The sequence below is a fragment of the Leptodactylus fuscus genome, chromosome 6 (assembly GCF_031893055.1).
Source record: "Leptodactylus fuscus isolate aLepFus1 chromosome 6, aLepFus1.hap2, whole genome shotgun sequence".
NCBI classification, from domain to species: domain Eukaryota; kingdom Metazoa; phylum Chordata; class Amphibia; order Anura; family Leptodactylidae; genus Leptodactylus; species Leptodactylus fuscus.
Window position 1 is genome coordinate 52,804,447 of NC_134270.1, and position 23,318 is coordinate 52,827,764.

General features: G+C 42.4%; 1 protein-coding gene across 1 annotated transcript in view; it reads left to right on the forward strand.

The window, feature by feature from the left end:
- Positions 1–23,318, forward strand: part of DNAJC11 (DnaJ heat shock protein family (Hsp40) member C11) — a 107,679-nt gene that overhangs the window by 13,887 nt on the left and 70,474 nt on the right. The window contains exon 2 of the mRNA XM_075279939.1: positions 17,618–17,747. Coding sequence (XP_075136040.1) covers positions 17,618–17,747 — 130 coding nt within the window. The remainder of the gene's footprint in view (positions 1–17,617; positions 17,748–23,318) is intronic.

Consider the following 23,318-nt stretch of genomic DNA (forward strand, 5'->3'; position numbering starts at 1 on the left):
ATCGGACACAGAGTCGGACATGCAGTACTCTTTGTCCGGTTTAAATAAAAAACAAAACTGTTTCGCCGCAGAGAGCATAAAACGCTCACCGGCGCTCATGGCTCTGGACTCGGCGTAACAGGTTTCCATCTTCTGCAAATTATTATTTTTATTTTTATTTTTTTTGGGGGGAGGGGGTGGTCTATTACCAGCCGCAATAGTAATGTATAGAATCTCCCATAAAATAGTGAAAAAAAAAAAAGAAGCTTTAAATAAATAAAGTAATTAAAAGTTGTAAATCCCTCCTTTCCCTAGAATACATATAAAAGTAGAAAATGACTGTGAAACACATAAACATTAGGTATCCCTGTGTCTGACAGTGCCCGGTCTACTGAATATAGGGGATCTGCAGTGCTCCTGTTCCGTCAGGAAGGGGTTAATGGCAGCACTGCAGATACCCTATATTCAGCCAGGCTGAATTCCAAGTGTGTGTGTGTGTGGGGGGGGGGAAACAGTCCTCAAGCTCAGGGAAGGGGCAGACAGACAACCAAAACACCCCCTCCCCTTCTCCAGCATCTACTGCACCCAAAAACCATTTTAATTTTTGAAATTTTCCATTAGCTGCTGCATTTCCCCCCTAGGCTTATACTCGAGTCAATAAGTTCTCCCAGTTTTTTTGTGGGCCTCGGCTTATATTCGGGTCGGCTTATACTCGAGTATATACGGTAACTAAGAACTGCACATAGCCAATAAGAGAGATTCCTCCCTTTTTAGGACTCCATTAAAAAACTTTTGACAGACAAACGTGAGGGGGTGGGGGGGCTTCATTCTTCCTTATACTGTTTCCTTTATCATTTAATCAGACCCGAACCCCCAGCTTTGGTTTTAGGACCCTTTCACTCTTCTATGATGACATTTCCACTTTAAGTGTAAAAATTAAATTAATAAATAAAAACTTTCCATTATTAGCTGGATATGAAGTGGTTAACACAAAGCAGTCTCCGTTAATCCCACCCTGGAACTTGGAGGAATCACAGTGGAAAATGCAAATTATCATCATTGTCTTTTCATTACCAAGTACGAGACGAAAATCTATTTAAAATAAGGATTTCATATATACATACTTTTTTTTTTTTCTCGACATTGCTCGGAAAGCCGAATTGGTGGGAAATGGTGCTTCAAAGGCAGAATTTGTGGGAAATGATAGTGAAGTTTATGAATGTTGAAAGCAATTTCAGATCTGAAGGTATGATGAAGCTGAAAGTAATCCATTTTTATGTATTTGGCTGTACTTTCTGCTTTTTTTTTTTTTTTCTTTTTTCGCCTTCTCTCCTCTGGAAAAGCTTGCGCGCATGAAGATAGAAGTAATGTATTTTTACAGCCGGTATCTTTGCGTGCGCTGATTAGAGGCAGAAGAAACAAAGGCTAGAGACGTGTCAAGAGGACGGAGCACGAGGGGAGTTGTTTGCTGCTGCGGCACGGGCTGTAATAACGGCCCCTTTTGTGTTGGGTTGATGAACACATCAGAAGCGATGTTGAAAGGCCAACGAGAAATTATTCATGGGCAAAGATCAATTTTTTACCTCCTGTTTACCACTAAGAGTCAGCAGAAGAACCAGTCAGGTGACTAGTAGCAGGCGTGTGGTGCAGCCGAGGTGGGGCGCGAGACGGCAGCCCGACATGAGATTTCAATAATTGATAGTCAAGCTAGAACAAACAGCTTTGACACCACTAGGGTTGTGTTCCATATTTTAAGACGCCTCTTTTTCGACCAAGATTCACTAAGTAGCATTGCCTAGCTTCCAGCAGTGATCAAGAGGTTCTCAGTATTCGCCCTCAGTTTGATTGGCTTGGCATTACGGGGTCGCGAATGTCATCCTGTGATCTGGGGATCTAAAGGGAATCCATGGTTATCCGCTCTGTCTGTGCACTAAACTCTCCCCGTAACTTTTCTTTGTTGTCTTTTTTATTGTTAGTTTTTGTAAATATCTTATAAGATACTACATTATGAGTCTAATAAAGGGTTAATTACATTATAGAATGTAATACGGCATTAAAGGGACTGATTCTTTTTACTGAGACAGCTCCACACTTGTCCATATTTGGTATTGCAGCCTGGCCCTATTCAAATCAATGAGGCTGAGTAACAATACCAGACACAACCTGTAAAAAAAAAAAAAAAAAAGGTTCCAGACCAAAATACAGGTAGCCGCAACTGGATGCCGATGCAGTGCATCGGTATCCGGTCGCACATTCCGCTCCGGATTGGGCCCTAATGAATGGGCCAAGTCGGGAGTGTCTTCAGGCAGATGTCGCAAGGCGAATCCGCCTGAAAGAATGAGCATGTCGCTTTCTTTGCCGTTTGTTCCGGCTCCCGGAAAAAAGAACTGACCGGTTCCCATTGAAATCAATGGGAGCCGTCTTTTTGGTCAGGATTTTGAGGCTGATACGGCCTCAAAATTCTGACCAAAATACCGCGTGTGAACCTACCCTTAGATTGATTGGTATGGTCTGATCTCTGGGAGTCTCCGCCATGCACTATGTTGGAAACTGAGGCACAGATTTGTTCAAGTAAACCCAGAGCATAGTTGTGAAGGGAAAAGGGAGCCACATGCTGAGGAAATTGTCTAATATATACAAGTGCAGGAAAGGGTCCTCGGGTTAGGATCTGTTGTTCAGGCTAAATACAGAGACTTTAAAAAAAAAAAAAAAAAGTTTAAGGCCATAATGTGTCTTTATATATATGTCAAACTACATCCGGAGCGATGTTATGGTGCCACGTGGAGTGTGTACAAAGCCATGGGGACCACCATACAGACTCAATGCACACAGCTCATTTGGGGGAGCTCTCTATAACCCTATTCCCATAGATGCTGTGAGTGCGGGAATGAGACGTTTGGGTGCTGTGGATGTTTATGTTGCTTGAAGAAACCGCCTGATGACTTGTGTTCCCATACAGTATGCAATATGACATGCACAGCGAGATGCTGTATTATGCGGTGTTAACTGTCGCCCTCTGGCAGATGACACTATACATGGATTTACCATTAAATATTAAGTTGGACAATAAGCAAAAGCAGCAAGGGAAACGTGGGAATGGCAGGAAGTTTTGTTTTGTGCATTTGCGGTATGTACAAGGGTTATTTTTTGTGTGTCTTGAAAGGCACTATACTTGTTTTTTATGACCTTATATACAAAAGTGATAAAGACATCAAGGTTAAGCATGGATATGACAAAAGGAAGGCAGAGAGCTGGCTGTATCATCACTCCTTCTGTCTGCTCTTATCAGAAACATATGTATGTACCTGTTTCTTACTGATCAGTTTTTTGCAAAGCTGGGTGATGACAAAGTCCTCCAGTACTGCCACCAGGGCTGTAGAGTTAGACCCAGAGTCAGAAAAAAGATGCCGACTCTGGCTTCAAAATAAAGTAATTATTATATTTAATATTTTGTAATTAAAGGGGTTGTCTAGGGATTTTTATTATACTCTCGTTTTTTTTCCATGCTTGTCCTGGAGGTTCCTGATTGGTTCCAATTTTGGGTCACATGATCAGAACCAGCATCCGCTCCCAGGGGTCTCCACTTCCTCTCTCGTTTCCCCACTAGTTGCCTGTGCTATGGGGGGCTTGTATCTAACCTGTGAACAAGGGAGAGAAGGGAGGAGGCAGAATGACCCCGGGACAGGGTTGGAGTCAACCTGGGACCTCCAAGTCCACCATGAAGAAACTGAACAGAATTACTAATATGTGAATGAGTAACCAAAGGTCAGTGGCAAAAAAAAATTGTCCTAAAATAATCATCCACTCATCGTAAATGAAGTAAAAAGTTCAATTAATTGTGACTTTGATATGTCATAATTACCGCTCTGATTTTTAGGAGGTCCATATGGGGGATAATCATGGTAACCATGAAGGTAGAAGTCTTGGGCAACGTCTTCTGTTCTCAAGGATTACCAACCATGTCGCAACTCTTGAAAAGGTTACCCAATAGTTTTCTACTTGCAATCCTATCTCCAATGGAAATGAACCCATTACCCATTTATATCCAGTTATAACGTGTATTACATTTTTTTTATAGCTTTTTAATTTGACTTCCCACACTTTGCCCTACTTTCCTCCTTGAAGTCCTCACAACTCCATGTAGCGGTGTGTGCTATACAAGCATTGCACATCCCACAGCCCCCCCCTAGAGGTGACAGGACCCGAGGCGGTGGCTTTAAAGGCAGTTTTCATATCTCCAAAGATGCTGTTACAAGTATAACCTCAGTGACCCCTTTCCTGAGGCAATAAGATGACCGCTTACTCTGGAAAAGAGTCGCTTTCTTCTCTTTGGTGACTACAAACCAGTTAAAAGCCGGACGAGGCGACAGCTTTTTTTTTTTGTTGTTTTCCTACAGAGAAAATTGAGGCATGGGTTTTGATTTCCTCTCAAACTCTTACAAGAGGCAGAATATATGAGCGGCATCAAAGGCGTTTCTTCCTGAACTATATTTAATGTTATAAAGACTGGGAAAGCTGCTTTCTGCAGGACTTATTTCCGCAGTTAACCAGCTGTGACACAAAGAATAAATAAATTGCAGAGTTATCGTATTAATGCTCGCGGCTGCATCGCCACTTAATGACATGATCTGCGCGCTGGAAATAATGCGGCAGGTATAGCCGTGTAGTGCTAATGATGTAAGTGACCGCCGTCACGACAGTCCCTTATTGGTTCTATATTGATGAAGTGTATTAAGTTTTATAGTATAAAGTTCAGCAACTTTCCAGGCTGTCTAATATGGATTTTCTGGGACTTTACAACTGAGGGGCCTATTGTTAGGGTTGACCAGATATATTAGATTAGTAGTCTGGTTACTGGTACCCCTACTGACCAACTGACTGAATGTGCTTACGGCAAGTGCTGCAACCACTTTATTCACCAGGCACTGCCATCCATTCTATAGTGACCTGGTACTGTTTCTCAAGCCTCGTGCACATGGGAAAGCCCAAGCCAAAAAATCCAGTCAGTACATTAGCTGGATTTTCAATCCTGGAACCAGTCAGCAAGCAGCTTGCAACATAGTGAGAGACCCTGCCCACAGCTTTACTCTCCTGTAGTGGATAATCGTACACATCAGGGAGAGTGTGTGCCTACATAGGCAGTACGGAGACTTACAAGTCATTCCTGCTCCACTAGGGATTCTGGGTAAAAAATATGCAAATCTATTCTCCAGGATGGGAATCTGTTCCTTTTGGAATAGAAATACTAATTTGGCAATTAAATCCGCATCATGATAGTACACTTATTAACTGAGTCATGCATGATGTTAAGGATGCTGCTGTTCTCCTAATTACAACCTGGAGAATATATGTGCATATTTTTCTCCTGTAGTGTACATAGTATGGACAGTAGAACTATGAGGAGACAGGGACTCTCTTAACGTTGGAGTTCACTATGGTGCAAGAAGTCTTGGTCTCCTACTGGTTGGATTCCTGGCACGAAACCAATGTACGGACTGGATTTTCTGGCCTGGATTCTTCCATGTGTGCGTGGCCTTACCCTCATTTAGGTAAAAGCTGTGTACCATTCCTCAAATGTGTAGTGCCCAGGCATAGGAACTATATAGTATATGGCGCCTTATCTGTTAACCAGATGTTCATTGACTATATACATTTGGGCGGTCAGCATCTATCTCTGCAAAGACATACCTGTACATCTCTGTAGATTCACTACCTTTTACATTGTATTTTGAGGGGGGGGGGTTGTGTACCTGCACCCTCTAAACATACCCATATAAGTATTTTATCCTGCATAAGCTTGCAACCTTTCTATTCACACCACAGACCACAAAGATCTTTAACCTGTGAGAAATGGATAGACCAAATATATAAGAGCATTGCGGAGCTTTACCTTATCCATCATACAGTTACATAATACAGAGATATAGGGACCACATACAGGCTGTAATGCACATGCCTGTTCCTGGGGATTTTGGTATTCTCTATATCCCAATTCCCATAGATGCTGGGAATGAGACGTTTGGGTGCTGTGGATGTTTATGTTGCTTGAAGAAGCCGCCTGATGACTTGCGTTCCCTTCCAATATACTATATGACAAGCAGCGGTGAGATGCTGTATTATGTGGTGTTAGCTGTCGCCCGCTGGCAGATGACACTATACATGTAGTTACCATTAAATATTAAATTGGACAATAAGCAGAAGCAGTGAGGCAGATGTGGAAATGCCGGGAAGTTGCTTTTTTTCCCTATTGTGTGCATTTGTTTACAAATCAAAATTTATATATGTATATTTATGTAATATATTTCTGTATAATTTTATTTATTTATAGTGTGTGCCTGTGGTTTATGGATTAAAGACCTGTTCTAGTGTATGACCATAAGAATACAAAAGTATGTATAGTTCCTTATGTACAAAAGTGGGGGTCAAGCAAAATTATGGCAAATGGGTGTCAAATGGTCGGATATAACAGTCCTTGAGTCTGTTATCGGCAGACTTTTATGGAAAAAACTGTCTGTTCATCTGTTTCTTACTTATCTATTGCCAAGCTGGGTGTCAGTAACATGTACTCTTCTTCTTCTTCTACTACTACAACAATACTTTTCATTGAGATTTACTCCTGGTTAAAACGCCTTCCTTCTCATCCCTCCCCCCAACACACACACACTCTTGAATTCAGTGAATTTAGCTATTTTTTGACTCCGCTACAAGAAATGGAAAGGGATAGGTATTTTTATTGTATTATTTTTATCCCTTGTTTATGTAACCGATGCAGATATAGAAGGCAGTAGGGAGCAGGGCTATGCATTTCCCTGCAACCATGATGACTCTGTGACTAAATGATAGCACTTTGATATTAATGGCTGATGTAAAATAGCTACTTTCTAGACTTTGCTTCAAGAGTAAGAAAGTGTCAAGGGCATAACTGGGTGATAGGAGAAGAAAATACTTCTTAAGACTTCAAAAAGTTTGCAGCTTTTTTTAAAAAAAAATATTGTATATCTTCCTGGATTCCATAGATATTGAATTGTAGTTTTCTTTGTCTGACAAGATGCGCCATAGAGAAGGGAGGTGAGAGCAGGGACTGCGCATTTCCATTAAGCTTGGGTGACCGTACATTCACATCACAGAGTCCATCACGAGTAGAGGGAGGAAAAAGTCCTGCAGGTCGGTTTTAGTTTTTAAATGGCAGACAACCTATGGACCCCTTTATAGTCAATGGGGTCTTCTGGGCTCCGTGTGTAACCACTGTATTAGCAGTCTGCCTCCCCGATGGACACGAACAACGGACATGTAATGTTAGTGTAAACCTAGTGTAAAGCATCTGTAATGTGCTACTACCTAGACACTACGTGCAAAAAGGTAAGGTGTAACTTATGCTACATCAACCTCTGTAGCCAGAAGTCCGTTCTTCTGCTCCGTCAGATGACTAGAAGGACGTAAAAATGGTCCATGTGATGACGGATACAAAGAGATCCCGAGGGACCCCCATTGACTATAATGGGGTCGATCGGGTGTCAGATTTTGAAACTGATATCGCCTGACCAAAAAGATGGGCTTGGAACAGATTTCAGAAAGCTTTGTGACAGATTAATTCTTAGTTAATTAGGAAGAAAAACACTGCAAACAGTGCTAGAAACAAGTTGTTCTCAGTGAGTTTTTTATTCTCCATCTAAGATCTGGCGGGGAATATGACATAGGACTGACTATCCATCGTGGCCCTGATCGTACAGCCTACATAATGTAATCCCCATTGCTTATTAAGTAAACAATATCAAGTCTCCGCACCAAACCTCCGGGCTCTTACGACTGTGTTGACACGAGTCTGGACTCTCATCAGTATCAATAGTTCAGAATAAATTGAAACATAAATACTTATATTGGCAAATAAAAGAAGGTCAGATAAAGCCGACTAGTTCTCCAAACACAAACAGTCTGTTCTGTCGGCCGCTCCCGGGTTTTATTCCACTATAAATCCCCTCTGCTTTCAAATGCACAAAGTCGTAAGGGTTATGGAGTTAAGATGAGTAACTTGATTCTAGCCGAGATAAGATACATTTTGGTTTTTACAGACAGTAATATGTTGTATTGAAGCTGACACAAGGCCCCTGCAAGGAGGGGGTGGACACAGTTCATAAAACGATGGCTACAAACAGGCTGAAACCTATAAGTAATAGGAAGGCGGCAGGGGGGCTGCGACAGCCGTAACGTTGGTGACCTGCGGTACTTGGACAATGGAGTAAACGAGAAGGCCATTAAAGTGACTCTCCTGGCCCCTGTCTGGCGATAGATCTGGTACATCTGATGTGTCAGTGTGATGTTGGCACACATTTCCAGGATATGGAAGGCAAAGGACACTAAAAATTTTACTTCTTTGCAAACTTGCACGGATGGACAGATATTTTATTGCCCTTTGCACAATGGGATAACGTTATGTTGTTTTATGGGCTCAGTGTGGACAAAATGTTGAATGTTAGTGAGTCGTTTTAAAGGGGTTGCCCAAGATTAGAACAGAGACTCTGGCTTTTTTTTTTTTTTCCCCCCTCTTTTAAAACCAAAAAATAACCACTATTGTGTATTCACTATGTTTGGTATTGCAGACCATATCCATTTACCTTTTCTACAATACTAGAAACGACTCGTAGACAAGAGTGGCATTGTCTTTGGGTAGAAAAAGGCAAACCTACGAAAAAGCCTTGTCTAGCCCTTTAAGGTTGTGGTATCAGCAAAGACTTGCAGCCCCCATACATTAGCTTGGTTTGAGTGAATACAATGCAGTTCTACTTGTCTCTTCCATTTCCAGTGTGTTCTGTGTTAGAGAAGGGGCTGTCTGTAAGGATTAAATGTTTATATCTAAGGAGGTAGAATAAATACTCGCCCCATGGATCCCACCGCTGCTGCTACTGTCGTTCAGCTATGGCCAGGTGATCGTGACCCAAACTCAAAATTTCAATTTAAATGAAAATGTCATTGCATTTTGGTTCTGGTCATTCACATATCAGTGATCCTGACTGCATGCATATCCTTTTAGCCATTGGCACAGGGTGGCAAGGATACCAACTAATTGATTTGAGCAAGTTCATATCGATTAATTGATCTGGTTTTCAATGGCGGTTGTGTTACGATTAATTACCCAACCCCACCGCTAGGTCTCATTGAACTCTACTTGCTGTTCTTGTATCAAAATAAAGAAAGTACCTACCCAGACCATGACTAGCTGAGATGGCTAGTATATATTGAGATGATAGAGACAATTGGAGCCTCTTCTGGTGCATATAGTCAGTGAGGGAGTCGTTTGTGTTACTGATTCATTCATGTTTTTACCTCTTTTCAACCTCTGCCAAAATAGTATGACATGTCTTTAATATGGCAGCTTCTCTGAAGTAGAGCACTCACCATGGCCACCGGGTCTCCATTGTACTATAAAGCAGAGATCCAACGCTAATGCCTGCCATCAGAGTTCTCTCTGATCATGGGCATTTTAACTTTTTATGGGTACAATCAATCCCCCCAATGGATCCCTTCCAGCTTCGTACCCCTCCTGATGCTGGACAGCTTCTACGAGATCTTGGGAGTTGTCCTGTGTCCATGACAGCCTTATGAAGCATGTCTTTACTGTATCTTTATTGAGGCTTGCCTGTAGACCACAGTACAGTTGTATTGCAGTCTATGGGATAAGCTCATGAACGCAGGTTCAAGCCCCTAGGAGGAGGGCTTATAAAGCAGAAAATAAAATATTAATATAAAAAATGTATATTAAATTAATACAAAAAAAATTATATTAAATTATTATTTTTTAAATCCTAAAAATGTAAATCACCTCCCTATGCAAAGATCTCAAATCTAGATAAACAAAACCAAGCATAAACACATTAGGTATCTTTGCTTCCTAAAATGTTGGCACTACAAACATGTTAAAGTACATTTCCCATACTGTGAACTCCTTATCAGGAAAAAAATTAAAATGCCCAGAGCAAGCGGCCATCAACAGTGGGCAGCACAATCTGCCGGATCAGAATGAGATCCTTTTAGGCATGTCGACCAAACATCGGATCTTTCTTCCCACAGTCCCCAAATCGAAAAAAACCTTTCACTACTAGTTTTTTGCAGTAGATCCCTTTCTTAGACCTAGTATTATTCAGTTTTGTGACAAATTCAGTAACTGTCGGCAAATTGGTCCGCAGCCAGTGTTGGGCTGTCAAATTCTTGGCCTGATCATTCTCAGGATAGCCACTAAGATGCCCCTATCCGTGTTATTGCCATTGAGTAGTCCTAGCAGACAGTCTTTCAGTTCTGCTTCTACTGGGATGTCGTAAACCCTTTGTATCAAGGATGCCCCCACCTAAAGGGTTTCAGCAAGGGGCAGTCCAACAACGTGTGAAATAAATGGACTTGGTCCCCATTGCATGTAGTGCATTTTTCATTGTCCTTATCGCCCACCTTGTGTAGCCAATACCGGGGTCTTGTATACCCTGTGAAGCAGGAGTAGCTGTGATAATCATTGGGCCTCGCCTCGGCCCACATCAGCTTCCCACCTTGACTGGACAGTCAGAGGAAATTTTTGCACTCAGCAAATACGTATATACACTCACCGGCTACTTTATTAGGTACACCTGTCCAACTGCTCGTTAACACTTAATTTCTAATCAGCCAATCACATGGCGGCAACTCAGTGCATTTAGGCATGTAGACATGGTCAAGACAATCTCCTGCAGTTCAAACCGAGCATCAGTATGGGGAAGAAAGGTGATTTGAGTGCCTTTGAACGTGGCATGGTTGTTGGTGCCAGAAGGGCTGGTCTGAGTATTTCAGAAATTGCTGATCTACTGGGATTTTCACGCACAACCATCTCTAGGGTTTACAGAGAATGGTCCGAAAAAGAAAAAACATCCAGTGAGCGGCAGTTCTGTGGGCGGAAATGCGTTGTTGATGCCAGAGGTCAGAGGAGAATGGCCAGACTGGTTTGAGCTGATAGAAAGGCAACAGTGACTCAAATAGCCACCCGTTACAACCAAGGTAGCCAGAAGAGCATCTCTGAACGCACAGTACGTCGAACTTTGAGGCAGATGGGCTACAGCAGCAGAAGACCACACCGGGTGCCACTCCTTTCAGCTAAGAACAGGAAACTGAGGCTACAATTTGCACAAGCTCATCGAAATTGGACAATTGAAGATTGGAAAAACGTTGCCTGGTCTGATGAGTCTCGATTTCTGCTGCGACATTCGGATGGTAGGGTCAGAATTTGGCGTCAACAACATGAAAGCATGGATCCATCCTGCCTTGTATCAACGGTTCAGGCTGGTGGTGGTGGTGTCATGGTGTGGGGAATATTTTCTTGGCACTCTTTGGGCCCCTTGGTACCAATTGAGCATCGTTGCAACGCCAAAGCCTACCTGAGTATTGTTGCTGACCATGTCCATCCCTTTATGACCACAATGTACCCAACATCTGATGGCTACTTTCAGCAGGATAATGCGCCATGTCATAAAGCTGGTTTCTTGAACATGACAATGAGTTCACTGTACTCCAATGGCCTCCACAGTCACCAGATCTCAATCCAATAGAGCATCTTTGGGATGTGGTGGAACGTGAGATTCGCATCATGGATGTGCAGCCGACAAATCTGCGGCAACTGTGTGATGCCATCATGTCAATATGGACCAAAATCTCTGAGGAATGCTTCCAGCACCTTGTTGAATCTATGCCACGAAGAATTGAGGCAGTTCTGAAGGCAAAAGGGGGTCCAACCCGTTACTAGCATGGTGTACCTAATAAAGTGGCCGGTGAGTGTATATCACTGATATTATGCCCTGCTGTCGCTATCCGAAAGCATAGACAACTTTCACCTGTGACTCCAGGGCTTGTCGTAGGTTGAGAAATCTATAAAACCTTTGTTGGGGTAGAGCAAACTCTTCCCTCAGCTGAGTAAAGCTTTCAACTACGGTATGAACTTCCATGTCATTCCCATACCCGACCGTCCTGAAACTGAGCTTTCTACACTTAAGTTTGCTGAGATCTGCTCCTTTTTTGGCAAGGTCTATTCACATGCGGCAAGGGAATGCAAATATGGCCATGACAAGGCGACTTAAGGCCGCAGATTCCCATTACCTTTCTAGATATGACTCCCATTCCTCCCTGTCACACTTCAGAAAGCCTCAGTCTCACCGTCTCCTATTTTGCAGTGAAAACAAAAGTGCGTGCACAGTGAGCGTCTTTATTATGTGAGACTGCCGGGGAGCGCTCAGGAACCCGCTCCTATTTTCCTGAGATACATACTGTGCTTATACAGAATATTTTCCTTATAAAATATTAAAACAAACCTCCTTTCACTGCAGACGTCTTGAACAGACAAGTTAAGCAGAATTAAGCTTTGGCTTCTTGTCTACGGAAATGATGAGTTTATTTTATTTTTTATCTTTCTTTGGCCTGTGTAATTTCCACTTGTGCCCTTTATGCGGTTCATTTTACATAGATGTGATGGATATGGTATGTTGCTACCTGCGAGTGTAATAACAAGGTGCCTGAGGGTACCACCTAGTAATACCAGATCTGCTGCTATAGCAAACCTTCCTCAGTTTCCAGGTTATTCTATTAATGTCTCTTAAAGAGATGCCAAATGCCACATTACGGTATATGGACATCATAAATGGGAGTCCAGTTCTCCGGATCCGCACCCCTTCTATGAACCAGAGCAGGGAGCTACTAACAAGCAGCAGCTCTCATCTTGGAGATCATAGTCCATCAATGTATTACATGGACTACGATTCATGTGAATGGCTGAATGCAATACTATATTTCCCTTTGTGGAAGCCACCGCATCTCATTAAAATGCCGAGACTGGAAAAGTCCTGACCATCAGCGCAAAACTTACTGCTCTTTGCTGCTACTGTAACTCCAGAAGAGGTGCATAGGAGCTACAGGAACGGCGTAGCACATTTAGCAAAGGGTATGTTCACACAGTAGAATTTGGCACTGATTTTTGAGGCAGTTTCTGTCTCAATGTCAGGGTAACATTCTGCCATGAATCTGCCTCTCATGGTTTTCAATGGGATGCAGAGATCGAAGCAGGACACTGAAAATAAGTCTCCTGCTCCGTCTTTCCGTGAGGTCTGAGGCTTATTCATCGGCAAACCCTGGGGCCTGAGACACATTTCTGAGTAGATCTGAGTAAACTTATTTGTGTGAATAGAGCTTTAGAGTTGTACATTCTGACTCACATCATCGGTTTTTGCTTCTGTTCTTAGAGTCGGGTGTATTCTTTGTGAAGAGGCCGCATTGTTTGACTGTCTAATAGGAATTTTTAGTACTTTCGGATGGTGTAAAGGTGTTGATCCGTGCATTTGTTCTTCCCTTTTTTGGTAATTGTTGTATAGGTAATAGTTTGTAATCCACTTGAGTGGAAGTTTTATAGTCTTTAGCGTTGTCTCATCTCTCTCGCTGGCAGGTCATGAATCTGGATCTCTTTCGCTTTGTTCTTAGTTTTTCGATGCAATAACCATAAGTCAACAATCAGATCGTCATTTATCTTAGATATGTGTGTTTTGGCTCGTGATTTGGTACATAGACGCCGTGGGAGCTTTTGCGGGCCGTATACGCTCCCATTGATTTTGCGGTGGCCGCAAAATAGCGCAGCGTATACGGTACCATATACGAGCATATACGGCCCGCAAAACCTCCCGCGGCGTCTACGTTCCACATTACGAACCAAAATAATAGTGCCCTCCACACCATAAAAGTTCCAAACTTGTGTGGAGTACCCACATGATAGTACCCTATCATACTAATCATGTACCGTCATGTCTCCTCACATGGACCCTTACCTACCCCCAGACAGCTTCTCACATAAGGTGTTAACTCATTCACCTCCTATTTTAAAGCAATTCTGGCCCTCTCTGTTTTGCATTGAATACTTAGACAGTGAAAGGTAAAGGATAACACAAAATTGGATTGGAATCTGAGGAATCTTTGGTTCAACCTTCATGCTTGGCACAGATTGGGATCTGACAAGTGAAGCACTTAAAAGACACTAAGCATAGGCGCCGTTCCAAGAGCTGACTTATTGTTTAATGGCAGTATTATAGGCGCTGTGTAGTTCAGACCTGAATGAGGAGGAACCGGTGGTGAACCAAAGACTATTAACAGCTGATGCCTGTAGACACACAATGTAAAAGGCGAGCTGATGTTATAGCCCGCTATGGATGTGACCTTGCTCTTATTGAATGATCTGAATGACCATGGGACCAGCAAGACTTTGGGATATTTCGTCTTGCCTAGAGTACAGTTATTTGGTGATAATCCAGTGCATAAGACTCAAGTGAAAAGTGAAAGGCTTCATTGATGGGATTGGGACAAAGCTGATTTACTACTCAGACCCTACGGATAGATTTGGTGCTGATTTTAGAAGAAATCGCTCATGTTTACTCAGGTCTTTTTGGCTTCTACAATAGAAAAACTGGATCCTAATATCCAGTAAAACTATGTGAAAAAGTAACCTCTGATATTTACCGTATCTTTTTGTTTGCCCTTTATCACAAACGTAAGAAGCCTTGCGTGTCAGAAATGATCGGCATGTAATATTTGTCCTGACTGCTTCATGTTATTCAGGACCTTGATGTGTACATGCTGATAGGGTGACCTACTTGGTAAGGCAGTGGACTGTGAAGTTGGACCACATCAGTCCCCAGTGACCTTGGTTGCATACTTAAGTTATATGTCCTAGATAGATCTATGTGTAAGGCTTTTGGCGCTCTTCTGTATAAAATAAACAATATCGTGAAGCAGGATTCTTAGTTCATATGTCTTGTGGCCTTAAAGGGGAAGTCCTGCCTGATTTGTAGGTGGGAACTTTGTACCCGAAAAGTAAAGCCTTCATAGAATGGGTATATGGCTGTAATAAGTGGTTATCGACTTATGGCAACCTTGTAAAATATGTATAGAAGAACAGTGGCGACTGAGAAATAACATTATTACATGGGATTATGGTCAGTACTTTTTTTTTTTTTTTTCTCCCAAAAACTTGTACACGTGATCATTTTTATACCAGTTCTGGCGGTATCTTACAGCTTCGGTCTATTGAACTAACTTGTATGAGTACGAAGACTATACATGAAAAACTTGTATCCGCTTCTGTAAAAGGTGAATAACAGAATGACGGCTCATTGAGCAGTTCCCTTTAAATCTTACGTTGCTGTGATGCGGATATATAGAAAAACTGGGAACTGACAGAGCGCTAATGGCAGCAAAATCCGTAATAAACTTGGAAATAAAAATAACAATGTGCAAGGTTAAGATGAATTGGTTCTGTTTTATTGCTCCAAGAATATGAACAACAGCTTAAAACGGCTACGCGTTTCAACACCGGGCGGGTGTCTTCTTCAGGCCACTAAAATATACAGTAACAAACAAATAATAGAATTAAAATCAATAATCAAAACTTGATAAAACTTAATCAAAGCCTGGTTGGGCGAAACGGGCGTCAGGTCGGGATACGAGCCTAAATGGTGGTATAGGTAATGGTACTATGGGTCTCTACTTGCTGGTCACTTGCCATGTATTCATGTGTTGGATTGCTATTTGAACCCTTATACGGTTTATACTAAGTTGTATACTTGTCACTTTGGTGTAGAACCTACTCATGTATGGCTATTTTCAATTTGGTAGCATCTGTGACCCTGCTAATATGTGATTTGCATGTATATACCCCTCTAGTCTCGTTTCCCTTTGGGTGTATCTGTTCCCCTATATGTTATTTTTGTTGTTTTTGTTGGTTCATATATGTAATTTTATTGTAATAAAGTTTATACTTTGCAATACATATTACTCAGCTTTAATATAAGATTTCATTTAAATGGATCATTAAGCCTAGAAATGAATTCTAAAAGTGAACAGGAAATCCTGTTGTCCCCTTTGTTTATCAGTTTGCTGGATTTTTTGCATGATCTTTACGTAAACATTCTTGTAGATATCCCATCTCAGGGTTTCACCTCTTCTCCTATTCTCCTCTCCTTCAACTTCCTGGTTTCAATTTGGTGGTGGTGAATGAAGTAGGAGGTTTAGTCTGAGTCATGTACAGCTCACAGCTCCTATATCTGAGGTCACATGATGCTGTGATGTTTTGTTTCCATTGGGCGCAGCAAATACAGACAGTGAGAGCAGGCAGAGGAATCATGGGAAATGTAGTTTATCCACAGCTTCATTTCATGTACATAACAGTGATACAAGGAGCAGCAAGTAAAATAAAGACATGCAAAGGGTGCAAAAGGGAACAATGATTTGGCACTGCTGTGGTTGTATTTGCATATTTGGAGGCTGGAAAACCCCTTTAATGGAAAAATACAAAAAATATCCCAGAACTTAAAAGCTTATCCCCATCTTGGCAAACTGCTGCTGCGATAGGTAAAACTGTTCATAGTGAGGCACTTCAGCTGTCAAGCTGCTCTATGCTGTTTCCTTAAAGGGGTATTTCCATCTCTAGGAACATATGCAAACTTGTAACTTAAGCTAATTGTTTTACCCCATACATTGCTTTATCTACCTTGCTCCATTCGCCCGATCCAAGTAAATCTCTCTTCGATGTTTACAGAAGGTTTCCTAAGTTACAGACCTGCTAAAAGATCGGGATGATGACTCTGCCCATGCCTTTAGCTAAACTATTAAATTATGTCACTATTAGAGATGAGCGAACACTGTTCGGATCAGCCGATCCGAACAGCACGCTTCCATAGAAATGAATGGAAGCACCTGGCACGCAGACTTTGCCGGTGGCCGGCCGCTTAACCTCCCGCGTGCCGGCCGCTTCCATTCATTTCTATGGGAGCGTGCTGTGAGCATGCTGTTCGGAACGGCTGTTCAGGCACCGCTAAAGTTATATTAAACTACCCCCCAGTTTTAAAATAATATCCTAAAAAAGAATGTGATCTACTTACGCATCGTGCACGGTGGGTGGGCATTCAGGGTCCGCCGTCTTCTTCATCCACGCCTCCTCTTCCTGCGATGTCCTCGGGTCCCGTCTTCCTCCGGCGCTCGCCAACTGACATTGCTAAAAAAAAAATGGCCTGGGCGCATGCGCAGTAGCATGCTGCTTCTACTACGGCTACTGTGCATGCGCCCAGGCCATTTTTTTTTTTTTTTTTTTTTTTAGCAATGTCAGTTCGCGAGCGCCGTAGGAAGACGGGACCCGAGGACATTGCAGGAAGAGGAGGCATGGATGAAGAAGACGGCGGACCCTGAATGCCCACCCACCGTCCACCGTAGGGGAAGCAGCATAGGAGCAGTTTTTCCCTATTTACCTATTTACATGTTCTTAGTCATGCCCTCCTTCTTCCTCACCGTCCTGTGTATGGCTGTAAGATGATTGACCAGAGCAGGATCCAGCCTCTCCACCCTGTCTTCAGTAGGATACACATATTAAGCCCAGCCTACCTGGTAGGTCCGCACTTGAAAATGGTACAAATGAGCAGGAGATTAACCCTTTGTTCTTTGTGGGCTTTCAGTAGTACTTTTTCTTTCAAGAATCTTACAGAAAATGTTTAACGCCGACAAATTATGGGCACAAGGTTACTTTTTATTATTTGTTTCTAGGGTTACTATTCCTTTAAGGTTACAATGTCATTAATTTCTTCTTTTTTTATATATATAACAGGCTACCCAGGAGGAGTTGAAGGCATCGTACCGCAGACTGTGCATGTTATACCACCCCGACAAGCACAGGGACCCTGAACTGAAAACGCAAGCAGAGCAACTCTTTAACCTTGTCCACCAGGCCTATGAAGGTCAGTGGATATTTAAGATTTGCTAAAACTGCCTTGGTGGCAGATATTGAATTTTCTCACAGCCCTTGAATTGTGTGTCTGGCAGGAGAGACGTTCCTTTGAGGGTTTTGTAAGATGACGGCTGGTTTTGCACCTTTGTCTCACCTAGGTCTCTCCGATCAATGTCTGCTGCTGGAAATTAGCGATCTGACTAATTATTGAAATAATTATTTTTTACATGGTGACAGGTCGCTAATGTTTGAGTTGCAGAGTTGTAAATCCAAGCGGCGGACAGATCATTATTCAAACAAATTAGGATTTGTTAACCTCCTGGCAATCGGTACTTGTCATGTCTCCAAAAAAGGGATGAATTGAGCTAATTGGGCGACTGGATTGCCGTCTAAACTTCTAGCCGTATGTCTTAATATTCATTAGTATTGTGTTTTCTTTGTTTGCATACACGATTACGGATTACTGTGCTCAGAGTTGTCTTCTCAGTTGGTAAGTTTATGCTATGAGGTTGAGATTAGTTCCTCACATTTAAAGGGGTTGTCCTTTGGAACATAATATTCTGATGCTTACAGAGCCCCTGCTGGTCTCTACTGCACTGTTTTGAGTCACCCTTTATTCCTGGCCTATGCAAATTATATGCAAAACTACTAAATGATGAACGAGGACACATCACAAACTATCATTCCTAATAGGGCTGTGGAGTGGGAGTCAGGGCCAGTTTTGGAGAAAAAAAATGTACTGACTCCAGCTTCAAAATAAAATTATTTATAATTGTTCATTTATTAGAATTGTATAATTGTTATTGTTGTACATTTACTTAATGAATTACAGGAGCTTTAGGGTGTGTTCACACGGAGGAATTTGCCATGGATTTGGGGGCAGATTTTGCTCACAATCTGGAGCAAATTTTTCCCGGAATTCGGTTCCTATTGTTTTCACTGGGAGACAGAGATTGCAGCAGGACGCAGAAAAAAATAAGCATCCTGCTGGATCTTGCCGCGGATTACGTGGCTGAATTAAGCTGCTGGGTCCGTGGCTCGAGACTCCATCCTGATTGGGCTCATTTATCCAGGCCTGATCGGGAGAGGGATGCCGTGACGGAATGATGATGCACTGCTTCGGCATCCCATCACTGCTAGACCGTGACCTAAATGCTGGTGGTGGAGAATGAATTGGAATTCCTCTTCATTTTCCACCATGTGAACATTCCCTTACTGCTGCTGACTGTCCATGGCTGTCAGCCGTTTATGAAAGAGTCAGTGTCAGAGCAGGAGTCTGAATTAGGCTGGGGAAAAATAGTCATTGGAGTTGGTGGTTTGTCCTTCGGACCCTACAGCCCTGGTTCCTATGAATGATTTTTCCTGCCAACTGGCTCGATGGATCTACAAGTGTTTTGGGGCCTTTAGTTCTGTTAATTCGGAGCTCTAGTTTGGAGTCCGAGGTAGCCTGATGTCTGCCTTCTGTCTAATAAGAGGCTCAGGCTTCTGATCTGTCCCCTTGTTTTATACTGCCACTCTGTACACAGAGAATAAATAAATGTCTGTCCATAGAGTCTGACTACATTTGCAGCAACCATAGCGCTTACAGATTATAACATACTAAACCATTGGTGGAAAAGATTAGGATTACTACCTAAATGGTGGTTCTCTCCCTATGGAGTGACGATATCCCCTCAACCCTGTCTAAGCCTCTCACCTCTGCCAGGTCAGTCCTCTCTGCGCCAAGCTGATGAGATGCAAGTACATTGAAACAGCTGTCCTTGGCTGAGAAGACTGTACCTGGTAAAATCCCAACATCATTGCAAACAAAGGCCTCTGAGAAGGTCGGCATGATGTTAAAGGGAGCGCCCTCTATTGGTTTGCTTGACTGAGACTCTGTCTTCCTAATTACATCATGGAAGATAGACTTGCACGCTCTCAGTCAGCGCCCTCTATTGGTGTGCATACTTGAGGCGCTGGCATCCTAATTACATCATGGAAGTCAGATTTGCATATTCTTCCCGTGTACATATAAATGCTGAGGAACACGAACTTCAACAAAGAAGATGCTATCAATCTGCTTAAAGTAAATATGAAAGGGAATAATGGGAAATGAGACAATAGTAAGGCAAACGCATTAGGTAGCTCTAAGCCAAGTCCTAGTCAGGATAGCTCATGAATCTACTAACTAATAGTCCTGGTTTACTCGACTATTGGAATTTTAAAGCAAATGCAACCAAAAAAAAAATGTATATAACCCAGATTTCGTGGAACCCCTATGTTTGCAACTAAGAATTGCGATTTTGTAGTGCGCAGATACTGGAAGCCCCAGTCTTGTTCCCTCTGCAGGAATCAATAGTATTTCTTCTTTGTCAGGTTCCTGCAGGTGGTGACGAGTGAAGTGTTTTCTCGTAGAACTTAATTATCAGTTGGAGATTATACAGCGAAGCCAATTGTTCCACATTGTTCAAGACAAAAGCCGGAAGTGAGAAGGTCAGCAGCTGCGGTGAAAGCAAAGGCTTTTCTATGTAGCAGTGACTTGTATGAAGAATTATCAATATAATGGGTTAGTTGTATCCAACCGAGATGCAAACCCTTAAAGAGGCATTCTCCTTTTAAGTTAGCTTTAGTTAAGTGTTCTATTCCATTTCCTGAAATACTCTGTTCTGCTGAAGCACTTCGGCTTCTCTGTCACATAAATAGACAAGTCATTGCTTTCCACAAAATTGCCATATTCTTCTGATGCTGCTATCAATTTGCCTGTGAAGTGTGTGTGTATGTATATGAATCGGGGTGCATATCATGGGGGGACTAAAGTGTCCTCACATAGTGTAATGTCCTCAAGTCCCACCCTGTACGGTGTCCCCAGCAAGTCCCACACTGTATGGTCCTCCTCCTTCTCCAGGTTCCATGCAGTATGTTGTCCCACATATCATAGCAATAATAGCAATAGTACACAGAACTTTTTGTAGATGAATTTTTGAGGCTAGAGAAAGGGCGTCCAAATAAGCCGATTTTTTTTTTTTTTTTTTTTTTTTTTTTGTAGCCTTCCACCTGTTTCCTGATGTTGTGGAGGAATGCTTCAGAAATGTTGACTATTTGTCATGCCTTGTCCTTTGATCCCCAGAAAGATAAGTTTCTGACATAGGTGACTGGCAGCAGGCCATTCCCCACTCCTCATGGTAACTACATGCATGCTTAGTTTGACTATAATAGGGAGTTATAAGGAATGGATGTGACCGTTCTAAAGAAGCCCTTACATGTCAACAACTACCGTATATACTCGAGTATAAGCTGACCTGAATATAAGCCAACCCCCCTAACTTTACCACAAAAACTGGGAAAACTTATTGACTTGAGTATAAGCCGAGGGGGGGAAATGCAGCAGCTACTGGAAAATTTCAAAAATTAAAATGGTGGGAGTTTTTGGGTGCAGTAGTTGCTGGGGGATGGGGAGGGGGTGTTTTGGTTGTCTGTCTGCCCCTTCCCTGAGCTTCAGGACTGGGGGTTTTTCCCCCCACTTGGAATTCAGTCTGGCTGAATATAGGGTATCTGCAGTGCTGCCATTAACCCCTTCCCGACGGAACAGGAGCACTGTAGATGCCCTATAGTCAATAGACCGGGCACTTTCAGACACAGGGATGCCTGTGTGTGTTTCACAGTCATTTTCTACTCTTGTATGTATTCTAGGGAAAGGAGGGATTTAGAACTTTTATTTATTTTATTTTTTTATTATATTTTTTTAAAGCTTTTTTTTTCACTATTTTATGGGTGATTCTATACATTATTATTGTGTCTCGTCATAAGCATTCCCCCCCAAAAAGAAAAAAAAAATTTTGTTTGCTCGACTCGAGTATAAGCTGAGGGGGGCTTTTTCAGCTCAAAAACTGTGTTGAAATACTAGGCTTATACTCGAGTATATACGGTAAGTTTTACATCACATATCTGACAATGGGATGGGTCTGTCTGTTTCTGAGGGCAACCAGCAGCCTTGTCAAGCTAGCTGCAGAGAAGGATATGAAATGGCTCAAAATCCTCCCACCAATTCCTTCCCCAATGCTCATTCCAGATTTTGATATGACTGCCTGGACTGAATGTACTCAGCTTTGTAATTTTTTATTTTTATTTTTTATTATTTTTTGCTAATCACCCATAATTCTTAGCGGGTTGTGATTTCACTAGTCATTCTCCGGTAATTAGGCAGGGAAAGAATCCGTGAACATCATGTACCGTAGCCTGAAGTTTGGGAGCGGTAAAAGTGCGTCAGGAGTCCTGTTTACCATCCTGCCTTGAAATGTGTTTTTAATGGCTAAGTCCAACAGCTTCAGAGTGAGGCGGATGATAAATTAATGTAAAGACAATACATTCTTATCAGGCGTAATGTACCCATCCATGGCAGATATACAAAAATCAATTTGCAGAGTGGTTTTGATCTAAACAGCCGCTCTGATTATACCGCCGCTATCTTTGATTGTTCCTTCCTCCCCTCTTCCTCTGTATTTTTTTTCCTTTTGTGTTATCTCTTGGATTTTGGGAAATCTGAAGCAGAATACTCCTTTGATGAATCGTTCATAATTCTTGGGGTCAGCGGCTGAAGCGCAGGGAGCGTGATATCCCTGCATCCTCACAAGCTTGTTACTGAATTACATGAATAGAGTTCAGATGAGATATGTTGGGGAGGGGCTAGTAATACAATTCTGGGATATATTAGTTAAAGGGGTTTTTCAATCCAACTTTGATTTTTCATACTGATGACCTATCCAGATAGTTAGGTCCTTAAAGAGATTCTATCATTAAAATCACATTTTTTTACGATCACACATAGGAATAGCTTTAAGAAAGGCTATTCTTCTACTACCTTTAGATGTCTTCTCCATGCCGCAGTTCAGTAGAAATCCCGGTTTTCTTCTGTATGCAAATTAGTTCTCTTGCAGCACTGGGGGCAGGCCCCAGCACTCAAACAGCACTGGGGGCGTCCCCAATGCTTCAAGAGAAATTTCCAGCGACGCCTCTATTTTCTTCTGGAACACCCTCTCCCTGTGTCTTCCATCCTGGGTTTCAATCTTCTAGGCCTCGAGCAGCGCGGACTGTGCATGCCCGCAGCCACAAGAAAAATGGCCGCTTACACAGTTTGCTGTGTAAGCGGTCATTTTATTGTGGCCTGTGGGCATTCGCAGTCGGCTCTGTCCAGACCCGATGGCAGAGCCGACCTCACATACGTACAAGTTTGACCCCTGCTCTGGAAGAAGACGCGCAGAGAGGCCGTTCCTGAATAAGATTTAGGTGGCACTGGAGATTTCTCTTGCAGCATTCTGCACGCCCCCAGTGCTGTTTGAGTGCTGGGGCCCGCCCCCAGTGCTACTAGAGAACTCATATGCATACAGACGAAAACCGGGATTTCTACCGAATGACGGCCCAGAGAAAACATCTAAAGGTAGGATAAGAATAGCCTTTCTTACGGCTGTTCCTACGTGTGATTGAGAAAAAATGTGATTTTAATGATAGAATCCCTTTAATATGTCATCTGTGGGGGTCCGACACTTCGACCCCTCAAAGATGAGAACAGCACTACATCCCTGTTCATTGAATACTAGGGGTTTGG